This window comes from Peromyscus californicus, unplaced genomic scaffold (assembly GCF_007827085.1).
Source record: "Peromyscus californicus insignis strain IS unplaced genomic scaffold, ASM782708v3 Scaffold_6__1_contigs__length_162567912, whole genome shotgun sequence".
NCBI lineage: Eukaryota > Metazoa > Chordata > Mammalia > Rodentia > Cricetidae > Peromyscus > Peromyscus californicus.
In genome coordinates, this window is record NW_026294584.1 from 103,635,833 (window position 1) to 103,661,097 (window position 25,265).

The 25,265-nt window shown below is 50.3% G+C and overlaps 1 protein-coding gene across 3 annotated transcripts in view; it reads right to left on the reverse strand.

Moving 5' to 3' along the window:
• Eefsec (eukaryotic elongation factor, selenocysteine-tRNA specific) overlaps nt 1-25,265 on the reverse strand; it is a 208,051-nt gene that overhangs the window by 25,332 nt on the left and 157,454 nt on the right. For 2 of the 3 annotated variants that reach the window (XM_052719860.1, XM_052719862.1), the window contains 2 exons: nt 15,025-15,684; nt 1,916-2,072 (listed from right to left, as the gene is read on the reverse strand). In XM_052719860.1, the coding sequence (XP_052575820.1) occupies nt 1,916-2,072; nt 15,025-15,684 (817 nt within the window). The remainder of the gene's footprint in view (nt 1-1,915; nt 2,073-15,024; nt 15,685-25,265) is intronic. The other variant, XM_052719861.1, reaches the window with a different exon arrangement.

Genomic DNA, 25,265 nt, shown 5'->3' on the forward strand with positions numbered 1-25,265 from the left:
GATGACAGTGGGACTCACAGCACCGCGGAGTGGATGACAGTGGGACTCAGAGCACTGCGGAGTGGATGACAGTGGGACTCAGAGCACCGCGGAGTGGATGACAGTGGGACTCAGAGCACTGCGGAGTGGATGACAGTGGGACTCAGAGCACTGTGGAGTGGATGACAGTGGGACTCAGAGCACTGTGGAGTGGACGACAGTGGGACTCACAGCACCGCGGAGTGGATGACAGTGGGACTCACAGCACCGCGGAGTGGATGACAGTGGGACTCAGAGCACCGCGGAGTGGATGACAGTGGGACTCACAGCACCGCGGAGTGGATGACAGTGGGACTCAGAGCACTGCAGAGTGGACGACAGTGGGACTCAGAGCACTGCGGAGTGGATGACAGTGGGACTCAGAGCACCGCGGAGTGGATGACAGTGGGACTCAGAGCACTGCAGAGTGGACGACAGTGGGACTCACAGCACTGCGGAGTGGATGACAGTGGGACTCAGAGCACCGCGGAGTGGATGGAGAACTGGCTGTGAACTCTTTGAGTGCAGGCACTGTGTTTTAGGTGAGCTGTGTGCCCAGCTGGCATGCAGCTGGCTATACAAGACAGTGGTCCTTGTCTCTGCTGTGGGCCTACCTGCTGCCTAACCCCAGAGAGGCACAGAGAGACAGGGCCTCTGGTGACTGCTGCCTTCCTTTGTGAGAGGGCAATGTTATCTGTGGCTCTCTGGGTCCCCTAGTCTTACCTGAGGTGTGGCCAATGAGCCCTCCTTCCTGGCTTGAATCAGGGCTGATTTAGCCAAGAAATTACAAACCAAGATGATGACCTTGCTCACCTCATCTAAACCTCCCTTCACGTCTGTCCTCCTTTTCCAACCCAGAGTCCTGGAGCCACAGAGAACTATGAGTCTGTGCTATCAGAGATGGGTCCCTGTAAACATTTCAACTTTGTTCAGTTGAAAATTGTCACAGTACAAAGTATGTGGGGGTGAAAGACTGAGGATCATAATGCATTACTCACTACAAACAGACCCCTCAGGGCCTCCTGTGCCATGAGGAATTATGCGTGAACCCTGCTTGTAACCTGTGCACTACCTGTTCAACCTCCCAGTAAACCCCGGCCAATGACCTCCAGCCCATGCGTACTTAGTACATCACCTCAGACATGTAGCCCTCACACAGCCAGCATATGACTCGCCCACATCCCCAGATCTCTCACACTCAGGACCCTCAGACCTGCAGCCCTCAAACACTTAGCACATGCCCACCTCACACTTGCATCACTCCCACACCAGTGCATCCCCACCTCTGATGGCCATCCCTCCCACACCCAGCTAAGTTCCAGCTCAGGCCTTCACACACCTTGCATATCCCAGCTCAGGCCTGTGCACTTGTCTTGCACTGTCCATGGGTATTTATTAGCTCACTGTCTGTCCTCTCCCTCACCAAGCTCCATACCTCTAGTATCAAGCATTGGCCTGACACACAGTCGGCTTCAATAAAATGCAGACTGTACAAATACACACACGACCTAAGGGAGGACTACAGGAAGGAGACACAGAGGCCCCACCTCCAGAAGCAGGTGACACCCCGACGCAGCCATGCACACAGCCCCGAGCCTGATGGTCTCTACAGTTTGCTCGAACCTACTGGGCACCATGGTGCTGTGCCAGTCCTGGCAGGCTTTCCCTTCCCTCCTCCGTTGAGCTCTCTGTAAGATCAATACCTACTTCACCAGGAAGCTGAGGTGTGTCCAAAATAGTAAACAGTGGGATAAAATTCAACCCTGACCTTGTCCCTGTCCAGACCCTCTCAGGACTCACTGGCTTCCTAGCCAGAAGCTAAGGCTAGCAATGCTGTCCCGACAGTGCTTGGGCCTGCCATCTCCCCCATACTCTGCACAGATGCAACTGCACTCACCAGGGATGTGGATCTTGAACTTGCCACTCTGGCCGAAGGCACTGTCGATGATGCCCTGCTCCCCTGTCGACAGCTGCACCTTAAGCCCCACAAAGAGCTGGATGTTGGTCTCCTTTTTGAACAGGGAGCGTCCAATCACGCTGTAGTCATCCATTACCTGTCCCCACATAGGAGAGGAGGCATTAGTAGTGCACGCTAAGAACTGACTCTGGGGTGAAGTGCTGTGCCCACCTCATATATAATGATGTATACAGACTAGGGAGAAGGTTTGACCCACTACTAAATATTCACCATATTCCTTAATACAGGCACTAAGAAGGATCAACAGTCATGGCAACCTCAGGAGCCCCATGCTAAAGCCAAGATACAAGTCTTCCAGGGTCAGAGGTCTGGAGGGGCAGAGGTGGCCTTGGGCCATATTCCCTGCCTCTGCCTTCAGGGGCTCCTGTGGCTCTGCGGAGCAGCTGTCCTGGCTCTGGCTTTCCCCCTAGGAGAGTCTCTAGGAGCAGTCCCGCCTCGCCATCCCACCTTACCCACAGCCTTGCTTGGAGTTTTTCTTTGCTCACTATTCAGTATCCATCTTCCCTTAATGATGCCCCCTGTCGGTCTAGTTCCAGCAAGATTCTTTATGGTTCCTGGCCCCTGCTACCTTGCCAGGCCCATTTCTTCAAGGCTCACATCCCTGCTGGGGACCTTGGCCGCCACCCCCTCATCTCTTTGTGGGTACTCAGGCTGAGAAGAGGCACATATGTTGGGGGGCGGGGGCGGCATCCTGAATGGATTCTATCATGAGCTGTCTTCTCTCACATATGTCCCTGCACTCAGCCTAGCTGCACTTGTACCTAGCCTGCCAGAGTCTTGTCAATAAGAGCTTCATTACAGCTGGGAGTGAGACCCCCTTCTCTACCTGGCTGGTTCTTGTCCTCACCAACCCACTCTGTTGCTGTGCTCAGCCACTAAATCAGACCCTATTATAAGAAGTGTCCCTCATTCTGGCAACTACTATGGAAAATGCACTCACAGATCTCTCAGGCATGCACGGTGCTTCTAGGAAAATGCCCTTTAGATGTGCTTGTCCAGATGGGAAATGACAGCACATGGGCTACCCACTGTCAGTGTCCGGTAGCCACAGCCTTGGATCAATTCAAAGTCCCAGCCTACATGCAGAAAAATGGAGCATGGCTCCCACTGGCCACAGACTATATATATATAGTCACTATATATCTTTCCTACATTCTGACCTTTGAAATGAATGAATTATCTGTTCAAAATTGAAATTAAAAACTAAGCCAGATGGTGCTGCATGCCTTTAATCCCACCACTTGGGAGGCAGAGGCAGGCAGCTCCCTGTGAGTTTGAGGCCAGCCTGGTCTACAGAGTAAGTTCCAGGACAGCCAGGCTACACAAGGAAACCCTGTCTTGAATCTCCCCCGCACCCTTCAAAAAACAAACCAAACCCAAACCAAACAAACAAAAATGTAAAAGAAACAGGTAAGTATTTATCTTTCACTCTAACCAGGCAAACCTATTCTTTCTTGACAGCCACAAGTAGAGGACAGCTTCTTCCAGTCACTTCTAGTGGCTGTCCCCTTCTGAGGTGCATGCCCTGGGCCATTGAGCTATCTCCTGCTAAGATGCAGAAACATCTCACTGCTACTAAAGAGGCTTGGATCCGGCCAAGCACCCTAGATAGATTGTTTTGAAAAGTAGAAACTGTCTCATTTACCCTAAAAACCTTTTGGAAAAACATATCCTATTCTCCTTGATTCACAGCAGCAGATAAAAGGCACCGCATTCCTTCTCTCCTGGTGATTGATGAATTGGATACAAACAATGATAAGAATTACAGTCTCCACTTGTGCAGCCCTCTGTAACTCACAAGCCTCTTTCCCACACAGCAACTCCTCCTTTCCCTCCGAGATGGCTCCAGCACGCTCCCCCAGGGCGGCCCCTGCTCTCGGAGGGTGGGTCTATCTACTCAGTCCTCTGAGCCAGCAGTACCAGCCTTCTGCTCACTGGCGTTCAGGAAGCTCCACTGATTAGGCTTTATGAAAGCTGCACCTAGTTGGGCAGTGGTGGCGCACACCTTTAATCCCAGCACTTGGGAGGCAGAGGCAGGCGGATCTCTCTGAGTTCAAGGCCAGCCTGGTCTAGAGAGTACCAGGACAGCCAGGACTGTTACATAGAGAAATCTTGTCTTGAAAAACAAACAAACAAACAGAACAAAACAAAAAAGCAAGCAAGCAAGCTGCACCTTGCTGCCCAGCCTGGACATCCCCAATTACAAATTGCACAAGATGGGAGTTTGCTGCTTCATAGAAACCCATCCCCACAACCACGGAATGGTCACTGGGAAGAGCTGGGCTCCCTGCCCAAGAGGGCAGGATCTATTACTGTTCACCTCTACAGCCTAGTCTGGCATGACTTGGATATTTTAGCTTAACTGGCCTAATGGCTCCAGAGTGAGCAATCCCCACGTGTTCAAGTCATGATCAGTCCTTGTTGCTATGCGCTGTCTACCATGTCTCCTCTGGGCCTCCCTCCTCCTCCCCTTCAGGGACTTCATCCTACCTAAGGGAGTCACATTTGAGGAGCAGCACACAAGGATCTGGCCCAGGCCTGCCAGGCCCTTTGCAAAGTCTATTCGGAAACCCAGACTAGCAGTCAGCATGCTGTAGCTCCTTTCCACACTGAAGCAGTGGCTAGAGTGCTGCCCAGGATGCTGAGGATCACTGGGACAGATACACCTGAGACCCAGACTACCTCCAGCATCACTGTGTCCAAGAATTAAGAAAGGCAGTCCTTGGACCAAGAGCTTATAGCTTACTTTGAAAGCATCTTTAAAAAGCATCACCAGTAGGGCATGGTGGCACATGCCTTGTGAGCCCAGCTGTCCGGAAGGTTGAGGCAGGAGGATAAGCATGTGTTCAAGGAGGATCTAGGGTACTTAGAAAGTTCAAGGTCAGCCCAGGCTATATACTACTAGTAAGACCCTGTCTTTAAAAAAAAAAAAAAAAAATCAAAGTTTGGTCAGGCGGTGGTGGCACATGCCTTTAATCCCAGGAGAGGAAAAAGCAGGAGAATCTCTGTGAGTTCAAGGATAGTCTGGTCTACAGAGCAAGTTCCAGGACAGCTAGAGCTACATAGTGAGACCCTGGTTCAGAAAAACAAACAAACAAACAACCCATCCCCGAAAGGGTTCATTACTGAGACCAAACCAGTAACAAATTCATCCTATTCATTCCTCCCGTAAGGACCTGCATTATTCCTAAGTACCTACAGTGCAACATCAAGGCAGGCATCTCGCTGGCATCTGTGGGTATGCATGGCCAGCCCGAATTGGCCTAGATGGGATGATCTTAAGCCTCAGTAACCCTTCTGCATGCTCCTATCACTCTCTTCCTCTGTCCCCTGGGGGATTCCTCCCTATCAACCCAGGTTCCACTCTGCATCCTGTTTCAGGTAGCCTTCCCAACCCCCAGGTGGAAGGTAGAACTCCTGGTTCTGAGCTTGGCTACCCTGTCTTAAAACCTGATAGCTTGTCCATTTAATCCTGCAAAGGAATAAAATTCCTTCAAGGAAAGGGGTTCTTTTTTATACCCCACATCCCACAGAGCTTGGTACACATGTGCTCAGAGATGGTGGGAAGCACAAGCATGCATGCATGGAACTGAGGGGGAAGAAGGGGTGGGAGGCTGCATGGCTCTTTGCTCCCTGGGGACAAAACTTTATCATTCATGTGGTATGTCCAAGGGAGACAAGACTCATCTATGAGAGGCCTACTGCCAGCATTGGAAAAATGGTCATGTACCCCCCGACTCCACGTTCAGCCCCCAGACAGGGTTTCTCTGTGTAGCCCTGGCTGTCCTTGACTCAGAGATCCTCCTGCTTCTGCCTCCCAAGTGTTGGGATTAAAGGTATGAGCCATGTCCCCCATCAACTGGTTTTCTTCTTTTTTAATCTTCTTCAGAAGACTGTAGAGCTGATTCCAGCCCAGGCGCTGCCTACTCAATTCTGCAGCTCGGTGGTCAGAGCTGGCTGTCCAGTGAGCCTGCAGGCCTGGCTTCCTGCACACAGAGCTGGGTGGCATGCTATCCATTAGCAAAGACCTGCAGAAGGCTCTTCCTTACTGGCCCCTCTCTCCCATCTTTCGGCTATAAACTGTTATAAGCCAAATGCCACAAAGACACTGGAGCCTCCCTCTTTCCATAAACCAGGTCCTTGCCAAGGGACAGAGTAATTCTGTTAATATCAGGAGACTGTCAAAAAGCTTCAGAGAAGTCCCTGTAGTTTTAGTGCAACCTAAACAAGGCAAAGTGAAGGTCTAGGGCCACACACTTGCTGTGTCCTTGTCTGGCTGACCAATGATGTCTGGGCCGCCAGTCCTGCTGGGCTGCTGGCGTGTGTGAAGCCCTGTTCACGGACCTATATTACCACAATATTTTTGTTTGTTTTTTGAGACAGGGTCTCTCTCTCTCTCTAGCCCTGGCTGTCCTGGAGCTTGCCATAGAGCAGGCTGGCCTTGAATTCAGAGATCCACCTGCCTCTGCCACATGAGTGCTGGTATTAAAGGCATGTGCCACCATGCCCAGTACTGTTTTAAGAATCCAGGTAAAGGTGTGAAGTTAATGGGCTTTTTGTGGTTTCACCAGAGCCTATAGGGGCTACATCTTGCTGGTTGGCCTCAGTTCTGCTATGGCAAGAGTGGCAGCTAAAAGGATTTAAAATCCAAAAAAAGTATCTCTGTCATTCCTGCTTTCTTGTTTTATGGTCTGGCCAGAAGACATACTAGCACCAACTAGGTTCACTGTGTCCTCCATTAACCTCTGTGTTTTCATTCCCAAGTGTAGGTTAAGTCCAGGAAGGGTACAGATGGAGTTCAACCCCCAGGTTCCTGTGCGTTCCCTGGATACTGGTGGCCATGCCTGTTTACAGTTTCTACGATCACTTCACACAACTGAGTGAGTGGCATAAAAGACTTTACATAAAAGACAGAGTGGTCTTTGTATGTGTCAGCCCCACACAGGAGACTGAGGGTGACTGAGGGTGGCACCATGAGTGTGGTTACTCCTGAGGCCATGCTGGAGAGCAGAGGAGGTCATCAAGCCCATTTCACCCAGACTGTCAAGTCCTGCTGCTCAGAAGCCAAGCGGAGGTTGTTCTGACTACTCCTCACAAGACCTAAGGGGCAGGGGAGATGTCACTGCTGTGAATGAGTCCAGCATGGTTTTCTCTGGTGTCTGGGTTCCCCTGGGCCAACGTTACCTGGCTGACTCAGGTGCTAGAAGCCCAGCCCAGGGGTTCTGAGCAGCCTCAACCCTGTTTGCCCCAGCTCGGGGAAACCCTTCCAGGAGAGGAGACAGTCCCTATGATCAGGGACTCTACTTCCCACAGGTGGTCTAGAGGGAGGAGGAAGGGAGGAAGGTGGAGCTGGCAACACAGTGGGACCTGGAGCCCAGCCCCCTTTCAGGCTGCCCTGCCTAGCTGCCCACACCAAAGAAGCCCCGTGGCCCAACTCACAGACTCTTGCAGTGAGAGGAGATTACAGAGCAGACCCCAACACACGGCGAGGAAAGCCCTGCCAGAGCAGTTAGAGGACTTGAATTCTGAATCAATCACTGGTGTCAAACCGAAGGCAATGCCTGTGAGGTTTGCTGGTGGCCTTGTTCCTGGGGACAATGCTGAACACAGGCCAGCGGTCACAATTGCTCAAGTGGGGACTTTCACTGTTTGCATGAGTAATTTGCTTCATCTACCCGCCCATGGTTGCTGGAGGGATCAAGCTTCCTCAGCAGTTACAGCTGTGCATCCAAGTCCAGGCTCTTGCTGCCATGCCAGGAGAGTCCCCATTGTCCCCAGCTTTTGAGCAGGGACTTGGCTGCTGGTGCACATAATTATGTCATTACATGTGTCTCTCTTCCAGGGCTTGGTTCCCAGGATGAGGCTTGGGAATTGCCCAAGTTCTGAAGCTTCGACTAGTTCACTGTACAGGAAGGGAAGTCACTGTGAAGAGAGCCGAGCCAGTCTCCCCATTATAGTGAGGAGGGAGGACCCTGTGTTCCCAGAAGGGAAATGGTTCTAGTTGCTTGAGTTCTGGCCCTGTCTCTTATAGCATCATGGCCTGGGGCAGGGGACTTCTCTGAACCTCAGTTTTTTCATGACATAGGTTGTTAGGATTAGGACATTGATACTGGCCAGAACACCAAGACTGACAGCACAATGACCATTAGAATAGTAGACTCTGCATTAGTGAATGTCACTCTGACGTGGGGATGGAGGGACATGTGGGGCACGTGATCTAACATACCCAGAAACCCCAGCTGCAGGGATCAGGACTTCTGGACAGGAAGAAGGGCAGGACCCACACTCAAAGTCTTCACGGTCAGCAGGGTACCCCAGTCTCCACCTCTCCCTTCCACTCTGGGCAGTATCCTGGGAGAAGACAGGGACCAGCAGTCTCAGGAGGAAGGAGCCCCTTGCTACTGAGGTGTCACCTCTTCTAGTCCACCTAAAGTCACTGACACTGACAAACAGAATGGCGTGCCCTTACGCATCAGCAGAAAACAGTCCGCTTCCTCCTCCTCCTCCTCCCCAGCAGCATGGCCTGATGGAAAAGCAGAGGCCCTGGGCTAACCCACGGGATGGGGCTGGGTCTTGCCTCACCACTGCAGCACCCAGGCAAGCCAACTCACCATGCTGTACCTCGGGTTCTGCTTCTGTAAAACTAGACACAGTTCTCTGCTTCTCAAGGTTGTTGCAGGGATAAGACAAGGTTTCTGGCACCAAAGTCTGTGAGCAATGAGCAGCTTCATCATAAGGTCTGTGCCAAGCCTGGGAAAGTAAGTCAGCCTGAAATGGTCTCAACTCATCAAACATACTCCAGAGGCTCAGAACCTGACGTCTGGGGTAGGCCAGTGACGTGCCTCACAACAGGCTGCTGCCTGGGATAGCTGCACTACACCTCTGCTCACCACAGACAGGCTCTCAGGCTGGTAAGGTTGCTTCCCTCAGGTCAGGCCTCCTTCCTCCTTGAACACTCCTTACCTGTTCTATATGTGCAGCCATCACCTGAGTCCCTCCTGGGTAAAACATCTGTCGGGGCCAAAGAGGTCCTAAGTGAGGGCTCCTGCCAACTGCCCTCCACAGGGAAAAGGAGATGAGCATTTACGGAGTACTGACTATGTGCCAGCCACTTGGCCCTCTCACATGTGCTCTCAACTCCCACCACAGCACGATTACAGAGGACTCGGGTTAGAGTGACACGCCACAGTCATGCCACTGTGCCCCAACTCAGTCCTAGTTTCCAGAGCTGGCTTTCTACTGTGTCCAGCCACCTGACCCTGCATCTACTTCTGAACATGAATGCAATCTCCAAAGTGGGTAAGCAGTGGAGCTGGGCTCCAGCGATCAGACTCTGACCCTGGAAGCCAGGAGAGAGGCTGGGGCTATGGTCAGGTTAGAGCATGAGAAAAGCAACCTGTTGCAGTGGACCTTCATAACCTCTGCCTCCTGGGACCCATCGCTTCAAGGGTCCACAGCCTCCACCCTGTTGGCTGGAAGCCTGGGCAAGAACAGCATCATAGACTGAAAGACCAGGGAGCAACTTCCACCAGGGATTGGGGTGCTGCAGATGACCTGCGCAGGAATCCCAGGCCTGGGCTGTCCCTGCTCAGGAAGAAGCAGGTGGCAGGTTCCTTCAGGCCCTGGGCAGGCTTAACAAACCATCAGCAGTGGAGCTCCGCAGAGCCAGGAGCCTGAGGCAGTGCTGGTCAGACTTCAAAGCGGGCCAGTGCTCCTAGTGGCGTCTGTATGTTTACACTCGGTTGGGTCCAGGCCTCAGGCTCCTGAAGTCCAGCCTGAGGCCTTTCTGATTGGCGCCATTGGGGCCAGACCTGCAGTAGCCAGTATGCCCGGTTTGACTCCCCCGCCACACACAGTGGGGGCAGCTTCTTGCCACTTCAGCCTGGACCCAGGATTGTGTGCCACAAGCAATGCTCATGTGAGTATGGTCACGATGCACAGGGCTTAACAAAGGTCAACTTATGGCTGGCAAAGTACCAGCACTTTCCACGTTTGTTTCCTAGTCTTTATCCACTTGACACACCCTGGGGCCCACTTTAGTGCTGTGCATAGTGCTGTCTAGTTTTTGTAAGGGTTCTCTATCTAAACAGATCGTGTGGTAAGGGCTGGCAGACCTTTCTCCTGTGTACCATCATTTGTGTGGGGCTATGTGAGCTGCTGCCAGGTGCTGAGGCAGGAGGAGGACGGTGCTGGAAGTCAGATCAGTGGTGTCCGAGTTCAGCAACAGTCAGGATGTGCTGGGCATGCAGGCAGGTGCTGCTGGGCACCAAATCTCACCTGATGCCAAGGAAGGCAGAACTGCTGGGGAGGAGAAATGTGGCCCGATGGAGCAGGTTCTGTCAGACCAGGGAGTTCTTATGATCCAGATAAACTGGGTCAGGAAGCCTTGAGTCACAGGATGTGGCAGGACAGGTGAGACGATGGTTGAAGCTTCCACAGGACAGCTTCTGTAGGTCTAGCTCTGAGGTGATTCCACTCTGGGAACCAAAGCCACTCTGTTTCCAAGCCCACCCAATCCCCTATTCCAAGAAGAGGCCCTGACTCTGTCACTGGGTGCTGGCTGGGTGGCCTGGCTGAGGGCTCCCCTAGTGGTTCAGGGTCGGGCACTGGTTGGCCTCTTTGTGTCACAGAAGCAGCCCCCGGACCTGGAACCCTCCATATTCTTCCATGTCTGACCAGTGGCTCTTTAGCTGCTCAAGACACAGCTCAAAGGTCCCACTCCTCTGGGCTTGCTCCACCTTAGGTGGAGTTCTGTTTCTCCTCTCCTGCCTCTGTTTTCCACTGCATCCATGGGCTTTTGTCCCGCTGGTCCACAGGAAGACTCACTTTTCTGGCCCCTGGCTCAAAGCAGCTGTGTGTCTAAATCTGTATGCACTAGCAGCCTGGTGAAGACAGGGCCCAGTAGTTCTGTTCAACTTGACATACCCTTAGCAACTCATAATTCTGCTAGATCTTTACAAACCCACACTATTATATACCTAACACTTATTTACATATGCCCCGAGGGAGGCTGAACACTGCATCTGAACATGCACACCCCATCTCCCTGGATTCCTGTCGGGTCTGACTTTTCATGTATTTGGTCCGGGTCTGTAACTGTGCCTGTTACTACGTGCTACCCCTCTTTGCTTCAGATCTGTAACTGCCCTCCTCTGTTAAAGGTCCACATGGTCTTTCTGCTTAGCCTCCTGACATCCTTTATTTTTTACTTTTGCTTCTTAGACATAGCATGTCAGTAAAGTTGCGTTTTAACCCAATCTATTAGTCTGTCTTTATAGCTGGCATTTATTTAGTACAGTAAGTACTTCTTAATTTTGTCCTCTGTATCTTTGTCATCATTTCTTAGCATTATTCTTGTTTTTCTTATTTTTGTTGGTTTATCAAGTTCATTCCAGTTTTCCTTTGGTGAATCAGCATTTCTTCCATCTCTTCCATTCCATTCATTCTTTCTCTGTGCTCAAAATCTGATCCATTCTTTGTATTTTCCTTTCAAACAGTGCACATTTAAATGCTCCCCCTACCCGCACCCCCCAGGTGCTAGCCCACCGCCAGACAGGCCAGCCTCTGGAGCATCTCCAGAGAGCATCCAGCCCTTCAGACTTTGCTTTCTTCTCCTCCTGAGTGACACTCCAGATGTCTTTACCTCTGTGAGCCCCTACTCCATGGCCCAATTCCTGGGGCTGTGGAGCAAGCAGGGTTGGTCATCTGTAGCTGTGACCAGGATTCCCTCAGAGGAAGGTCATGTCTCAGCAAGAGCTGTTTACCACGTAGACAAGGAACAGCAAGCGGACCAGAGGGTCAGACTCTGCTTAGATAGCTTGTGAGTTAAGAATAGCTTTTTGCCTAATGAGCTGAAAAACATTTTTAAAAAGAATATTTCATGATACATGAAAACTTAGTGAAAGTCAAACTTTAGTGTTCACTAATGAAAAGACTTATTTGAGCACAACCAAATTTAGGTGCAGCTCACAGCTGTTTCTGGGCCTTACTAGCAAGGAAGCAATCGGGGCAGAGACTGAACAAGGCATCCAGGGACTTGCAACTGCAGGAACAAGGATGGCCAACAGCCCACTCCACCCAACACTCACCTAGAGATTTGTCTGTCTTTGTTTTCTTGTGACAGGTTTGCAAAGTTTCTCAGCCTTTCACTTACCATCCTGTACTCTTTAGAAGGAACTCATGTGCAATCTCTGTTTTAGTGGAGAATGACACTTTATTTAAACTTTGCAAACTTTTCTATGTAGTCCAGGCTGGCCTTAAACTCACAGAGATCCTCCTGCTTCTGCCTCTGGAGTACTAGTGATTTCTGTTAGTAGTGTGGACCCCTCATGTGAAAACAAGATGAAATGGGCTTCCAAGGGTGCACTGTGGAGGCTCAATGGGATGTAGGGCATCATCTTATTGAGTCCCATCAGCAAAGCCCTGTGCTTGTAACTATTTAGGTTAACTCAATATACCCTGACATTACAATATTCTTAACTCACAGAAAAACAATGATTAGAAAAATGAGAAAATTGAAAACAGTATATTCCATCACTGTAGACACAAAATAATTAAAAATGGGAATGAAGCTGGTACCAAAGTTTCTGGGTGGCTCATTTGTTAGCCAAGCAAAGAAAGCCATTTACTAATGGTAAGTTAATTAAATTGTGTTTGATCACACCAGTTGAAAAAAGGTACCCAGAGAAAATAAGCTTATTTCAGATGACTAGATTTGGAGTAAGAACTGTTGCTCAGCCTGGGCCCAGGGACCACTTACTCTGAGGAATAGCCCTGTGTTCAGGCACATCTACAGTAGAGCAAGCACAGCAGACTGTGGCCCCCAGAGTTAGCATCTCCTGGGTGCCGAGCACTGCTGCCAGGACCTTGATAACATTATTTTGGACCCTGTTTCCATTTCAGTCTCAGCCTCTACTGTGAGGACGATCTTGGGCCTCCTTCTTGTGTATCCAAGGCTGTCATAAACACAGGAATTCCGTAAAGCTGATTACGAAAGATGACACCTTTATAGGCAGCAGGAACAGAGGGCCCAGATGCCTCAGTCCATGCTCAGATGGTAAGTGTCCACTCACACCTATCTATGAAGGTGGGGCCTCTCTTCACTAGCAACTTAGGACATCTCAGGTACCTGAGCTGACTGAGTGTTCATAGGACAGGGCCAGTGTACCAAGTCTGCCCAGTATCATAGAGCATGGGGTGGAGACCTGCCTAGGGTATCAGATTTAACCTTTGTAAGATGATCTGACCATCCAGAAACTTCTTTGGCAGAGGTACACCTAGGAATGTCTGGAGTCGGCCAGCACAGCCAAGGATGAGGAGTTCAGGACACTTTTCTGCCTTGCGAAGACTGTCTATGTGAACACGCTCCACTCTTCTGAGTCAGCACAGCCAAGGATGAGGAGAGTTCAGGACACTTTTCTGCCTTGCGAAGACTGTCTATGTGAACACGCTCCACTCTTTGGAGCCGGCATGTCTATCACTGTCCTGCTGCTGCAGACACAAGACTCTAGCTTCTCCAGAGACCTTTCAGGCCTTCATCCTTGGACTGGGGGCACATCACTGGTCCCCTGATGTACACACGCACGCACCTTTCCCCTGTCTCTCTGGGATCAATCCCCTTAGAGAACTTGCCTAACACAGCTGCCCCTCACAACCTTGCTGGGCCCTTGGGAACTATGCTGTTCTGGCTTTACCTGATGGGAACCAGTTCTCAAATGTGAAGGTGCAGGCTTCATGCCTGTGAGGTCAACACTGCCTACTGAGTGAGACCAAACAGCCATCCCTGGTGGCTGAGAAGCCTGTGGCTCTCAGGGCTGCCTGTGTGGGATCTGATCTGGTGCAAATCTATGGTCTGCTGCCTCGCTGGACTAAGTATGAAAAGGTTGGTGGCCCTGGGCTGCCCTGGACTAGTGATAGGACACAGATCAGCATGTCTCCAGACCCTTTCTGTTGTTCTTGGGAGGCCTGGGTCACTTCCCTTGTGTGTTTCCTTGCTCCTCACTAGTTCCTCTCGTTCTCTAAGGAAGTGACAGGCCTGAGGGAGAACAATTAGATCTGGAGCCATACCAAGAAGACATTATTCTCCGATAGATACTTTACTACAGAATAATTACACCCCGTAATGCTACTAATAAATCAAGCTGGATGAACAACGACGCTCACTTTATCACCACATCTGCAGAAGCATCTCTGCTGTGCTGAGGTGGATGGAACTCACCCAGGCCAAGGTCTTTAGCTGTGGGACTGATGAAGCAGAAGAGGCAGGGAAGGCAGAAAGCTCTAGTGAAAAACCATGAATTTAAAAAGAGAGCCCTAGGAGTGTGTGCTTGTATGCCACGGGTGTGGACTCTACAAAGGTCAGGCCTTGTACCAGCAGCTGCACCAAGATAGGGAGGGAGGGCTACCTTTGTGCTGATTCGGTGGAGCCCAGCTACACCCTGGGACCACACACAGCTACCAAGCCCTGTGGTACAGCCAGAGGGCCAAGGAGAAGAGACAATGAGGCCTGGACACCCAAGAGCCCTTCATTCTAGGCCTGGATTCCCACTTCACTTCAGGAAAGGTACCACACTGTGCAGGCTCCAGTGACAAGTCTGCATCCCAGAGCTTTGTCCAGTCATAGTGACCCCAAGGTGCTCAGGCAACCAGTGACTTTTCTGGTCTTCCCTCCTCTTGTTCCTTGTATCTATGAACCACTAGCCCTTTCCTACCCTGTAGGCAAAGTGGACCTCGACTGTGCCCAGGTACTCCCACTGGGCATGAGAACCTGGGCTGGGCCTGGCAGGAGCCCGTTGCATGGAGCACAGGGTCTAGCAAAGGCAGGACGCCTTTGGGAAAGGCCAGACTGCTAGCCTGGGGGGTCTGGCTATAGTCCAGCTCTATGAAGGCATGATGGAAAGCACTCAGGTTGCCTTGTAGCCTGCCTTAACTATCTAGTCTAAAACCTGAGGACTTCTGACTCTGGTCCCAGCCCACACTTGAGCCTAGTACTGAGCAGGGAGAGAAAGGAACCCAAGGGCTGAGCTTACCCGCTCCACAAGGCCATGCTTGTGCTTCAGCTTGTACACCCTCAGTGCTGGCAGGAAGCTCTCTGTGTAGTTCTTGTCTTCCAGTCCTTGCAGCAAGACACCATGGAAGGCCAGCCGGCATGTGTTGGTATGAATGTCCGCATCCAGCCTGGAGCCAATCACCAAGCACAGTCGGGGGCAGGTGACTGGCTTCTCAAACTCCAGCAGGGCCCACTGTTGCCGGGGGCACTGGCCCCCTGGGGCATGGCCTGCTTTCCTGTCCACCTCATTACCACCTTCTGTGCCTGTGGGCATGGAGTCTTTGCACAGGTACTGCTCTTGGAAGAGGTATTCTCGGGAGAGGTCGAAGGAATCAAGAGTGGGCTCCAGGTCAAAGTCTGCAGGAGCAGGGCTGAAGAACAGCGTGCGGCCCATGACTGTCTCATGGCCCACTGTAATATGGAACTTGGCCTTAGTCTGCAGGGGGCCCCGGAAGTAAGGAATCTTTTCCACAGAGATGAGGGCTGCGTGAATGGTGTGCAGAGACTCAGGTGCACATACCAGCCCACGTTCTAAGAGCTTGGGGTCAAACTGGGTGACACAGATGCCCAGCCGATCTCCTTGCATGGCAGAGGTGACAGGTGTGTGAAACATCTGCATGGACTTCACTTTCTTCACCACCTGATTAGGAGCAAGAGGGAGAACATGAGAAATCATGAGCCTTGAAGCTGCAGCTGGGGTGATTCTGCCTCTATGCCCCCAAATCCACCCATCCCCAGTCCTGGTGGAGGTCCAGGAAACAGTAGGAGACCAGGGTTCAGTCAGACTCCTAAGAGCCAAGGCCAGGCTAGGCCACTTTCCAAATCTCATCCCTGTGCCAGCACAAGAAGAGTGGTCACCCCAGGTTCCCCTGCCCCCGGAAGCTGCTTCATCCAGGATACAGACCCTCCAGCTTCTTCCTTTTCATCCACCATCCCAGCACATTCTAGCCCTCTGCTAGCCTTGACACCTAGCTCCTCAGCCTACCAGTGTGCCATTTGCTTTGAAGGCTCAGGTCAGATGGCAGGCTGTGGAGTCTGGGACCAAGGGCAGGCAGGACTTGTCCTGATTGACCTTGTGCCTCTCCTCACCCATGAAACTCCCGCTGTCTAGCTTGTGTCTGCCCGCCCAGGCTGAGAGCTCTCTGAGAAGGGTCCTCCCCTGGTTTTGACATGGTCCTTGTGCCTAACAGGTGGCAGGCTCTACTCCAGGAGAAGGACCAGAACCAGCTCTGCTTCAAAGAGCTCAGTATCTAGAAACAGGAAAAATTATCTACACAGGACATGCAGATATAGTAACGCTATTTTGTATAACATAAATTAATACATGAAAATGTGTGCTGATATTTACTGAAACACAATTCTACACTGTAGGTGCATGAGCCATGAGAAACAACATGGCCTAGGGTCGGGCAGGCTCTGGCTTTTGCACAGGCAGGGAAAGGAGAGCTGCAGAGGCAGCCCCTGAGCTGAGGCCTGTGAAGATCCAGAGCGAGATAGCTCTAGGTGGAGGCACCAGTAAGGGCCGGGCCCAGAGATGGAACCGCCTGTGAGGCCAAGCAGTCAATAGAGGCAGGAGGGCAGTGGTGGGCCCGAGGTCAAGGCCTAGGCGCCACGTATATCATGTGGGACTGCCTGGAGTTACCCGAAAGGGCAATGTGATCTTATCTCAGTTTCTGAAAGGTAACGTTGACTCCACACAGAGCAGGCTCTGCCTTCCCAGTCTGCAAATCAGGAGCAGACACAGCAGAGCCCAAGATGGTAGCATTCCTCCTATGTCCCACTCGAGAGATGCCATCAAACAATTTCAGCTGAACAAAGTAGAGTTCACGAAACCCATTTCAGAAAACCCAGCAAGAGGGACAGAATGAGCCTGGACTTTTATGATTCAGTTACAAACATCCCTGTCACCGGGGCTGCAGGCAGACACCCACACTTTTCCTCCTGCACACAAGGCGAATGCTGTGCTGGTGGCACTCAGGCCCAGAGCCTTTCACCAGAGTATCAAACTCAAGTGTTTGTTTAGAGATCATTAACTCCCCACCCACAGGGTCAGAGGGCAGAGAAAGTGAGAAGCAGTGTCAAAAGCTGCAGCCCAGATCAATCAAAGGGAAATGCAAGCCTTCTCTGAGGTGGCCTAGGAGGCAGTGGGTGATGGAGGCGGGGTCCTGAAGACTACCAGCTCAGAGAGCATCTACCCCAAGTGGACTAGAATCCCCGCCTCTCCCTGGGGCAGTGCTCTACACTGTAGATCCTGGGAGGAAAGTGTGTCACAGCTTCTACTGGGGCTCCAGTCTTATGCCTCATGACTCTGACACCCTTATTCATAGCTCTCAGGAGCAGGAAGGGCCTTCAGTCAACTGAGGGCCCCTTTACATGGGTAGGCTGCCAGACTCCTCAGACCCCTAGGCACCTGGGAAGTACTCTGCATAAGGTGGGGCCCCCAGCCTTCAGTAAAACTCTTCATATAGCCCAACTACACACCTCTGCATCCCATGTACGCAACACTTCCTTAAGCCATAAGCCACAGCTGGAGGGCTCTGGAATGAATTCCCCCACACAATGATTCTGAATGTCCTGTGCTTTGCCAGGATTCTTCCTGCTTAAATTCCTTCCTCTTGACAAATTCTTGGTATCCCTAGCACCCAGGGCACTTTGGGAAGGGTTTCCCTACATGCACCCCAAGCAAAGCTGCATACTTTGACCCTGATCTTGCTTTACAGGGTAGTGAGCACTTCTGCAAGGTGGTTTTAACTGTAAGGCAGTGAACACTGACCTGTAAGCCTATCAGCGATTGCCCCTCCAGAACTCCAATGTCACCAGTCCTGTGCACTCCCTGCAAAACATGCTGTATGCTTTGGTGCAGGGACCCACCTCTGGAATTTGGTGTCCAGCATTCCCTCTCCTTTCCTGCACACCTATGACTGTGTACAGGCTTATTACATGTGTAGTAGTAGTTGCTGATCACACTGCCTTGTGTGAGTGGCTGGGTTTTCTGAAGGACTGCACTGTAGACAGGGGACTGAGAACCCTGCATGGGATGGGTACTTGCAGGTCACGGGCTGGGGACTGCTTGCCAGAGCCTTACACTTAGCTTGCGCTGGGTTCCTATGCACACTCATCTGTGGTGCTCGTGATTGCTGCTGGAGTGCTATGATGAGCTTCCCCTCTCACAAGAATCTGACCAGGTACCTAGATGCAAGATGGTTTCTCAAGGACTCGGATCCTATAGCAGGACTTCAGGGGCTCGGGAGTGAGGGTTTAGTTCTCTAAGCACAGACACACACTTCTCATCAGAGTGAGTCTAGCTGCTGTACATCTTTATAGTCTGGCACTGCTAGGTTTCTTAGCATTGCTTGCTGCTCCCACCCAGCGCCAGGCGGGCTTCCCTCACAGCATGCTCTCCTTTCAACAGGCTCATGTTCTCAGGACTGAAATAATAAAGAATGCCTTGCGAGGGCATAAGAGCAGAGAGGCAAATAACTGAAGATCAAGATTCCAAGGGCTGAGACAGGAAATTGTGAAGCAGATAAAGATGGGGACAGGCAGCATGCCACTACGTTGGCTCTTGAGGGCACATGCAGACAGTACCACCAGTCGTCAATGAGCTTGCATTCCACCTAGCAAAGCTAAGAATAGAGGGCTGACCTAGACACTAAGAGTACAGAAACAGGCTTCCCTTCCACTCACTCATTTTCTAGTTTTGTGAGACCCTATCCACTCACTCAAAAATCCAAGCACTCCTTACACAATGCAGAATGAGCTAGCCCGTGTATATCACTCAACATGTCTGCTACATTTCTTTCACATGTAAGTCCAGGGCCAGGATCTGGGCAAGAAAGCAACAGCATTGGGTCTAAGGGATCTGCTACCTGGAGTTGAGAGCAAGAGCTAAGTTTTCAACTAATGAATGTTAATTGCACGACTGTGGGGAGGTGCAGAGAGAGAAAAGTAAGCAGGCTTTAGGGAAGCTAGCCAGATTGCCTGAGGAGGTAGCTGGAGCTGGGACCAAGAGGAAGAACTACCAAGCATAGGAGACCCAGTAATTGGGGGAGAGTAAACCTAAGGTTCCTGTGAGGAGAGTGTGGTCCTTTGAGAAACTGGAGGAGGCAGGCTGCTGGGGGTTGGGCTAGAGCACAAGGCTGAAGACAAAGGTAAACCACCTCTACCACATGAGAGGGACAAACCAGGTGAGCCTGGGACGATGCCTTGGAGTCTGTTTTCTGAGTCTTACTATGTAGCCCAGGCTGGCCTTGAACTCAGTCTTCCTGTGGTAGCTCTTGAGTGTACGGATTATGGATGTGCCCACCATGCCTGCTTGCCTGCATCTTTAAAGGAGTACTTTGTCTACAGAGTGGAAAACAGATGGAGGAGAAATGAAGCAGGACAGAGGGAAACTGGACAAAGAAGAGCCTTAGAGCTTAAGTGGCATTTTTGTTGTTGTTGTTACTGTATTTTTGAGACACAGTCTCATGTCCTGAACTCCTGATTCTCTTGCCTCCATCTCCCAAGATTATAGGTATGTGCCATCATGCCTAGCTTCAGAATGTATGTTAGGATGAGGAAGACATGGGGGCAAAGGTCAGGTTTCAGGTAATAGAAGACCTGTCTTGTGTTGGGTGGGAACAGAGGGTCTGAGCTCAGGGAAGTTCTCAGTAGCACATAGCAATGGCCTAGAAGTAGAGTCTTAGAGAGAGTGGCCAAGGTTACATGACAAATTCCCATTCCACCCCACCCCAGCCCACCCTTGTTCTTGAGTGGCCTGGCCTCAACAAAACTGAAAAGCTCCTCTAGGCATCATTGTCTGAAAATGGTAGCTCTACATTCCCAGACCTTAGGTAAAATGTGCATGCTACTTCCTGGCTCACCCTGTGTTTTCACAGCTATACCTGTCACCAGGAACAACAGTCTTGCCTTCCAGGTAGACCCAGCATAGCCTTGTCATGGGCCCCTACTATGGTAGGCCCTGTCCTGGTTCTCTGTTGAAGGTTACAATGCACAGAGGCTACGTGATAGGGCTGGGACCCTGCTGTACCCTAAGCAGGATTGCATAGGGAGGCTCTAGGCCCTGACCTCAGCCCTGCTGAGGAAAGAAGGTGCAAACTCAAGGAGGAAGCAGAGCGGGGAGGAATACATCAAGCAGACACACAATTTCCTAAAACTCAAGTTTGTGCTTGCTAAGCACTTTGGTCCTTTCTGATTAACAAAGAAGCTTTACCATCATCTGGGTCAGTTATTCTACATAAAAACCCTACGAGGCAGGTCAATATTTTTACATTCAATTTTATGGATGAAGAGACAGAGGTTTGTGATGTCTCCAAGGTCACAAAGCAAATAGGCTGAGACTTGGGACAATAAATGCCAGAGCTGCAAGGCAGGCCTGACACTCAGTCTCGTCTCCTGAGCAGCTGAGCAGAACCCGAAGCCCAGGCCGCTGGAGCTGAGTGCAGATCGCTCTCCCTGCCAAGCTTCTGGGGTGTTGACCCACAGGTGATTACAGATTCTGAGTGAGCAGCTGTATGCTGTTCATAGAGCTTAAGTGTCCAAAGTTCCAGATGGGTGATCGCACACCACCACAACTTGCCCAACCCCACTAAGGCCTTCTGGTGGGTGAGGAAGGAGCTGGGAAAGTAAGACTTGCCTTGAAAGCCTTAGTAGTGCTAGCAGACACAGCCAGCCCCACCTCTCCCCAAACTCTTTCAGTCTGAGCCACCATGCTGTCTGCCTGGCAAAGGGTGGCAACATCCTCATGCAAACTAAGCCTTGCGGTTTTCCTGGCTGCACTGCCCCAGCACCCAGTCTCCACTGCAGGTTCATTGCTACCTTCATGGAAGCAAGGGCACACAGCAAGGGCCTGTGCCTGACACACCTCCAGCTTTCAAGTGTCTGCAACTCAGTTTTCTGAAGGCTGTACATGATGCAGCTGTCTGGAACAACTGGGGTGGGTCTCCCACTACTCAAAAACATTTTATTTTTTATTCTTTAGATAGTCTTGTGTAGCCAAGGCTGGCTTTGAACTCACTATGATGAGGATAACAACCTTAAACTTCTGATCCTCCTGCCTCTATCTTCCAAGTGCCAGAATTATAAGTATGTGCCCCCACATCTGGTTCATGTGATGCTGAGGCTTGAACCCAGGTCCACATGCATATTAGGCAAGAATTCTGCCACACTCTGACAGCTAATCTTGGTTATCAATGTGACTACATCTGGAATTAACTAAAACCCAAGTGGCTGGGTACACCTGTGAGGGATTTTTCTTAATTAAATCATTTGAAGACCCACTTTTAATCTTGATTTTTTGAGATGGGAAGATAATACCTTTAATCTGGGCCACACCTTCTGGTGGTACCTATATAAAGGACATGGAAGAAGGAAGCTTTTGCTCTTTGCCTGCTTGCCTTTGCTCTTGCTGGCAAGTCCATTCCTTCACTGGCATTAGAGACTACTTCTTCAGGATTCCAGCAGATACTGAAGACCAGCTGAGACATCCAGCTTTGAGGACTGAGCAACTACTGGATTTTTGGATCTTCCATTAGTAGACAGCCATTTTGGAGTAGCTGGACCACAGCCTTATTAGTCACATATATATGAATGAATATATATATATATATATATATATATATATATATATATATATATATATATATGTGTGTGTGTGTGTGTGTGTGTGTGTGTGTGTACACACACACACACACACACACACACACACACACACACACTCACTCGATCAGTGCTGTTCCTCCAGAGAACCCTGACTGATACACCCCTCATCCTCTGCTGCACTCTTTCTAGGGCAGTCTGGAAAACTCACCATCTGCTGCTGTGCAGATAGAACTGTAGGTGTGCTCACGCACCTCTCATGGAAGAGTCTTCTAGTTTGCTAATGGTGGTCTCACTACATAGACCAGGACACTAAGGCCTGCCGAAGTTAGGCACTAATACCAGAGCTATGTATAGGATGAGTGTAACGCCATACAGTGGGCTCCAAGACAGTGCAGCAAGTCCCTGGTAGGCCCTGGCTGGGTGAGTGTGACACAGTATGATCTTTGGAGGAGCAGCGGTGTTTAAGGACCTCAGCTTTCGGCACAATCCACAGGTGCTTGTGCAGCTGCCCAGCTTGAGCTGAACAGACTTTGTGACATGCAGCGGTTTCTGGAGCAGTGGTACCAGCTATGAGGACACTGGACCGACCTTACCCAACTTTTCTCTGTTAATGAGCCCGTGCCCTGGCCGAGGTCAGCACTGCACAGCTTTGCTGTGACTTAATAAAATGTAAATTGGGGCAGAAAAGAGACACACGGGTCTGACGCTAATGAGCTTACAACAGCAGGATCAGTTACTTCAATTCAAAGAGGTTCAGACTAGAGGGGAAAATGAAATAAGCTTTTAAAGATCCGTCTAGGTTGGGCTCCATCAGACCTAACCAATTTTGTTTAATAAGGTTTCAATTTGGCTGCTCTTATTTCTCCCTCTTCTTCGAGCAAGGCTGTGTACAGATAAGACATTTTCCTCTCCCTAATGCATTTAATCGCATCACACACACAAAAAGGCAAACTCAGGGCTCTGTGTGAGGACAGCACATATGAGCCTCTGGGGGCTGCCAGGGGGGCCTCCCTGCTGGGCCAGGTTGGGCTGGGGATGAAAATGCAGGTCAGCCTGGGGCATTCCATTCTAACCACTTATTTTTAGAGAAATTAAAGCCATTCAAAAACAGAGAGAATCAAGTGATGTGATATCACCTGTGTTCCTCTGCCAGGAGCTAACTAAAATCCCAATCCTATTCCCCTCCTGACTGACTTGCAGGAACTACCCTCATGAACTCACTGTGTTCTGTTTTATACATTTACATCCCTGTATGTGTTCCTGAGTAGTACACATACTAGTTAGTATATACGAAGGCATGGTATCCCTGTTTACTACTGGCTCCCCTTTGGCGTTGTATTTCTGACATCTATTCAAATCAGAGCACACACACATAGCATGTATCTATCTATGTTATCATGGTGTGTGTGGTATATGCTAGTGGAAGTCAGAGGTCAACATCAAAGTGTCTTCTTGCTGAGTGGCGGTGGCGCACACCTTTAATCCCAGTACTTGGGAGGCAGAGGCAGGCAGATCTCTGTGAGTTCAAGGCCAGCCTGGTCTAAAGAGCGAGATCCAGGACAGGCATCAAAATTACACAGAGAAACCCTGTCTCGAAAAACAAAAACAAAAACAAAGTGTCTTCTTCCTCAATGCTTTTCACCTTATGCAAGACAAGGTTTCTCACTAATTCAGTTAGAATGGTCAGCAGCCACAGGGATCTTCATCCTTCTTCCAAGTGCTGGAGCTACAGATAAGCACTGCCACATCCAGCTTTTACATGGTGGGGATCAGAACTCAGGTCTACAAATGCTTTACCCACTGAGCCATCTCCCCACCCAATCATTTATTCCCACCTTTATTGATATTTATGAGGGTTACAAGCTTCTGTCGTGACTAAGCCTCAGCTTGTACAAATGCAGTTTCTCTAGCACAGTGTATGCTTCTGGTTCTAGCAGATCTCACAGACTGCTCTTGGTAGTGGCCAGATATGTTCCTACCAACAATGCAAGGAAGTCTCTTTCCTACATACTCACTGGGGCTGCAGGTCTGTTCCTTTTTGTTTGTTTTTGTCTTTCAAGACAGGGTTTCTCAATGTAGCCCTGGCTGTCCTGGAACTCACTCTGTAGACCAGGCTGGCCTTGAACTTAGAGATCTGCCTGCCTCTGCCCCACAATGCTGGCACTAAAGGTGTGAGCCACCATGCTTGGCTAAGTCTGTTTTCTTAACAGTCTGACAGACAAGCCTGGTGTTTGCTGCTGCCTTTCTGTGCCATCCCCATCACCTGTAACAAGCCCCTCCAAAAAGCTTCTCACTTGCCCTACTCCCAACTACCACAAATAAAAACTAATTAAAAACAAAACAAAGAAACCTGCTAGAACAGGGTATTTTGTGGGTATACACTTCTGAGCCTGATTTAGTTCTCAAAGATGGGAAGGGGCAGGTGCGAAGGGCTGTGTATGATTCTCTCACCTTGCCCCATACAGCTTCTGGGCATGAGGCCAGGGGCTTTTCTGGAAGCTCTTGATAGTTAAGGCTACTCCTCCACCTGGCCTAGGTTCTCTCTTCCTGGACCCTCCATAACACTGGAAGTTGTTTTAACTAGACGGTTCTACTTTATGCAAAAATTCCATCAGACCTTAAATAAAAGACTAGTTGTCCACTGGGAGGGAGCCAGGGAGACCCATGCTTAGGGGAAGGAAAACATTCCCCAATATTCCAAGATGAGAGGAAGCAGCAGGTTTGTCTTCAGTCTGCCTTCAAGGTCAATCTCCACCTGCTCACTTAGGCTGGCTTCAGTTCCACTGGGTGCCAGCTCCTTGAGCACTGGCTAGTATAAACTGGGCCCATAGCAATTCCTCTCCTCTGCTCAGCGCTCTCCACCTTCCTCACTCTGTATGTATACATGATTTTAACACCCACCTCAGGAGACGCTTAAAACAGCCAGTTCTAACTTCTAGTATGTCTGTGTCCAGCTGCCTCCTGGGGTCCTCCATGCTGGTCGCCAGCTTCTAAAATGAATACATTTACTTCGTTGGGCACTAATCCCTGATCCCTGACATGGTACTGGTCATGTCCCTCCATGTCAACCTCACAAATTCACTCTGCCCATTAGCCTCTCAGTGGCTATAACAAAGAGGAACAATAAAAGTGACAAGGGGCCTTCTAGGAAGCCTTCTTCCTCCTCCAAGCCACCCCTAGTATTTGCTATCCCATAAAACTTTAAACTCAATTACATCAACATTAGATTCTTCTGTCTTCCATGCAACTATACTTTAATAGTTTTTAGTGACTGCTGGGTTTGGAGTAAAGAATCCATATGAAGTAAGCTGAGGGGACCAGCTGTCCTCTTGGTGGCTAGAGGCCCTCTGCATAATAGAACAGCAAGGGTGGCCACATCTGGGTCTTTGGGCCTTGGCAATGAACGTGTGGGTTTAAATCTTAGGTGGACAAGAAAGGTTCCTCAGTTCTGTGGCTACGGTATCTTCATCAAAGCCCAGCATTGAGCGTAGACCCGTGAGTCTCCCAGACCCCAACATGCAAGAGAAAGTCTGAGAGCCATCTCAAGCATGGAAAAACCTGCATGTCAGGCCACACCCATCACCCAGTGTCAGAAGGCAGATGGGCAAAAATTCTGGC